Source organism: Camelina sativa, chromosome 20 (assembly GCF_000633955.1).
Source record: "Camelina sativa cultivar DH55 chromosome 20, Cs, whole genome shotgun sequence".
NCBI lineage: Eukaryota > Viridiplantae > Streptophyta > Magnoliopsida > Brassicales > Brassicaceae > Camelina > Camelina sativa.
This window is the reverse complement of record NC_025704.1, coordinates 2242366-2245404: the sequence shown is the minus strand read 5'-3', so window position 1 is coordinate 2245404 and position 3039 is coordinate 2242366. Positions and strand designations below refer to the sequence as shown.

The 3039-nt window shown below is 36.6% G+C and overlaps 1 protein-coding gene across 2 annotated transcripts; it reads left to right on the top strand.

The window, feature by feature from the left end:
• LOC104768755 (N-(5'-phosphoribosyl)anthranilate isomerase 1, chloroplastic-like) lies at positions 569 to 2599 on the top strand. 2 transcript variants are annotated; one of them, XM_019241719.1, is made up of 6 exons: positions 569 to 732; positions 1008 to 1070; positions 1175 to 1491; positions 1602 to 1652; positions 1730 to 1893; positions 2211 to 2599. In XM_019241719.1, the coding sequence occupies exons 1-6, from the start codon at positions 723 to 725 to the stop codon at positions 2437 to 2439; spliced, it is 834 nt and encodes a 277-aa protein (XP_019097264.1). In that variant the 5' UTR covers positions 569 to 722; the 3' UTR covers positions 2440 to 2599. The 2 variants fall into 2 exon arrangements, with proteins under 2 accessions (XP_019097264.1, XP_010491091.1); XM_010492789.2 differs by lacking the exon at positions 1602 to 1652 and having other exon boundaries at positions 571 to 732; positions 1175 to 1542.

Here is a 3039-nt window from a genome sequence, read left to right as displayed (position 1 = left end):
AAATTTATCATTTACTTTCGAGATGATAAAAATTTATAAATTTTGGTATATTAGGCTTTTCCAAATATCATAGTCTAGTCGTTGTACTTAGCAGATTGTGAGACTCGGATGGTGTCTTTCTAACCAACTGTCAATTAATACAGAGAAGACTCGTGAGAATTTGAATATGATAAAACCAAACATCATAGTATTTTTTCTTCTTGTTAGCCAACTTGTATCAAATTAATGGATAGAAAGATTATGAAACTCGAATAAATGATTTATAACAAAAAAAAAATCATGAATTTTCAACGTATGATTGATACATACTTACACTTTTTATGATCTAAGACTTACAAATATTAAAAATTATTATAACAAACTTAAATATTATTTATTTTACCAATTATTCTAAGTTGAAATTATTGATTAAACGCAAAAATTAAAAATTAACTAATTAAGTGATCCAGATCCATGGTACGATTGGTTCGACCCGATAATTAAGTGACCCCGAGAACCAAACTGGTTTATTCGGTTTCACAAAAAAACCAGACCGGAAATTCAATAGTTCGGTTTAGCTACACCTAACAAAAAAGTTTGGTAGAGCCCGATTTGTTTTTTTTCCGCCAATCTCTCTGATCTTCTTCAGCTACGACCGCCGTCTCCGTTGAACCTCTTCTTCTCATTTCATCGACGGGTGAATCATCCAATACCTTCTAAGATTTCGCGACAGTGGAACTAAGATGTCAATAGGTATTCCTTTTCTGGTGATGAGCTCTTTAGAAGAAAAATGCAGATAACTTGTTCGATGTATTTACTCAAAGAGCTTAACTCTGTTTTCTACTAGTGATATTAAGTTAATTGATATCAACCTGATTCAGTGATGATCCATTTTCTATTATAGTTTACTAAGAGGGTTCTTGATTCTATAATTGTCTTGTAAAATCAGAGCTTTATGTTGTTTTGTTAAATAGTTAAAGCTTTGTTCTTAGAGCTGTTGATGAGACAAGCTTTATTCTTTTCCTCAGGAACATCAACAGATCTTCGCGTCCATCCTAGAGTTCTCAGTTTCTCCAGAACCCACAAATCCGGTTACTTTTTTATTTCTCTAGACCTTGTGTGTGTGTTTTCTAGTTTCCTTGTAAAATTACTGAAGCTTTCCATCGATGTCTTGTTACCTACTGGATGTGCTCAGGTTTAAGCAATCGAAAGGTGTCTTTTTTGAGAGTCGGGTATGCTCAGAATAGGAAATTTAGCTGCAGTGTTTCTTCCAAGACAGAGGATGTAGCTTCTAGAGATGATGGTAGAGGAAAGGATGGACCTTTGGTTAAGATGTGCGGTATCACATCAGCCAGAGATGCTGCTATGGCAGTTGAGGCTGGTGCTGATCTCATCGGGATGATTATTTGGCCGAATTCAAAACGATCCATTTCTCTTTCCGTTGCGAAGGATATCTCCAAAGTGGCCAGGGATGGTGGGGCCGAACCTGTTGGTGTTTTTGTTGATGATGATGAGAACACGATACTTAGAGCAGCTGATGCCTCAGACCTTGAGCTTGTTCAGGTTGTCTACATTCTTTTCATTTTCGGTTTTTGCCCTCAACAAGATGGTTTTCTCAACTNGAGAACACGATACTTAGAGCAGCTGATGCCTCAGACATTGAGCTTGTTCAGGTTTTTTACGTTCTTATCAATTTTTGGTTTTGCACTCACCTAGATGGTTTTCTCTTGATAGTCGTGGTTTCTTCTAGCTTCATGGTAATGGTTCGCGTGCTGCTTTCTCGGGATTAGTACGTAAAAGGAGAGTCATATATGTCCTTAATGCAAATGAGGATGGAAAGCTCTTGAATGAAGTTCCTGAGGAGGATTGTCATCTCGCTGATTGGATTCTTGTGGATAGTGCAACGGGTGGGAGGTACGTACCTAGAACAACTTTTTCAGTTTCTCCGCATTGTCTCATTGTAATGTACTCCTTAGATGAACAATCACTCTAGTACATGAAACCGTTTGTCTTTCACAAGTGATTGAATTATCAAGAGCGTGATAGGTTCAGGCTCAGTCCAACATCGAAATACCAAAATTTGTTAACCTGATGACCATAGTGTCGTGTTAGGTTGGTTAGGTGGTTCCAAAGGTTATGCTTAGAGTACCTGCCTCCTTCACGACATCAGCTAAGGCTCAAGTGACTTAATAACATCTTTCTTTTGTATGTATTACGACAATTTGCTGCAGTGGTAAAGGATTTAACTGGGCTCAGTTCAAGTTACCCTCCTCCATCAGAAGCAGAAATGGGTGGCTCTTAGCTGGGGGAATCAATCCAACAAACGTTTCAGCAGCTCTTTCTATCCTTCAACCTGATGGAGTTGATGTTAGCAGCGGTATTTGCGGTACAGACGGTATCGAGAAGGATAAGTCTAAGATAAGTTCTTTCATAACTGCAGTTCGCTCTGTACAGTACTAATGGCTAGCAATAAAAGCCAAGGTGATGCTTTATCTTGTAACTATAGTTTCGAGCACCAACCTGTTGTTTCCATGCCACTAAGTTTTGAAATTTGAATTGTAACTGGCTAAGAAAAACAGTTCCCTTTCTTTCATCAGTAATAAGATGTAATTTAAAGGTGTTGGTTTGGCTACCATAACACAAGAGGGAAGTCGGCTCAGCCACAAACAACATAATGCTTTTAAATCTCGACCAAAAACACAAGGAACATAAAGAATGTGCCAAGATGAATTTTTTTTTACTTACGCACACTTCTATGTTTAAATTGGGTTATGATACAGTAGCAACTCTTACAATGTCGAACATACATACAATACATATTATTAGATTATGGTTCTAATTAATGGTGGCATTGTGCGAGGGGAATAGTTTGAGATAAAAATAAAATTATTCCCAAATTTTACCAGTCAACGATTGAAATTGTTAAACAAATGTATATGCATCCCATTCATTTTTGTTATAGATTAACAAAAAAGAGATAATTAAAAAAATAGTTGCATCCACTAAAATAGAGAGGAATAAAAATAACACATTATACATCGTCCTATATTTTTTTTTTTT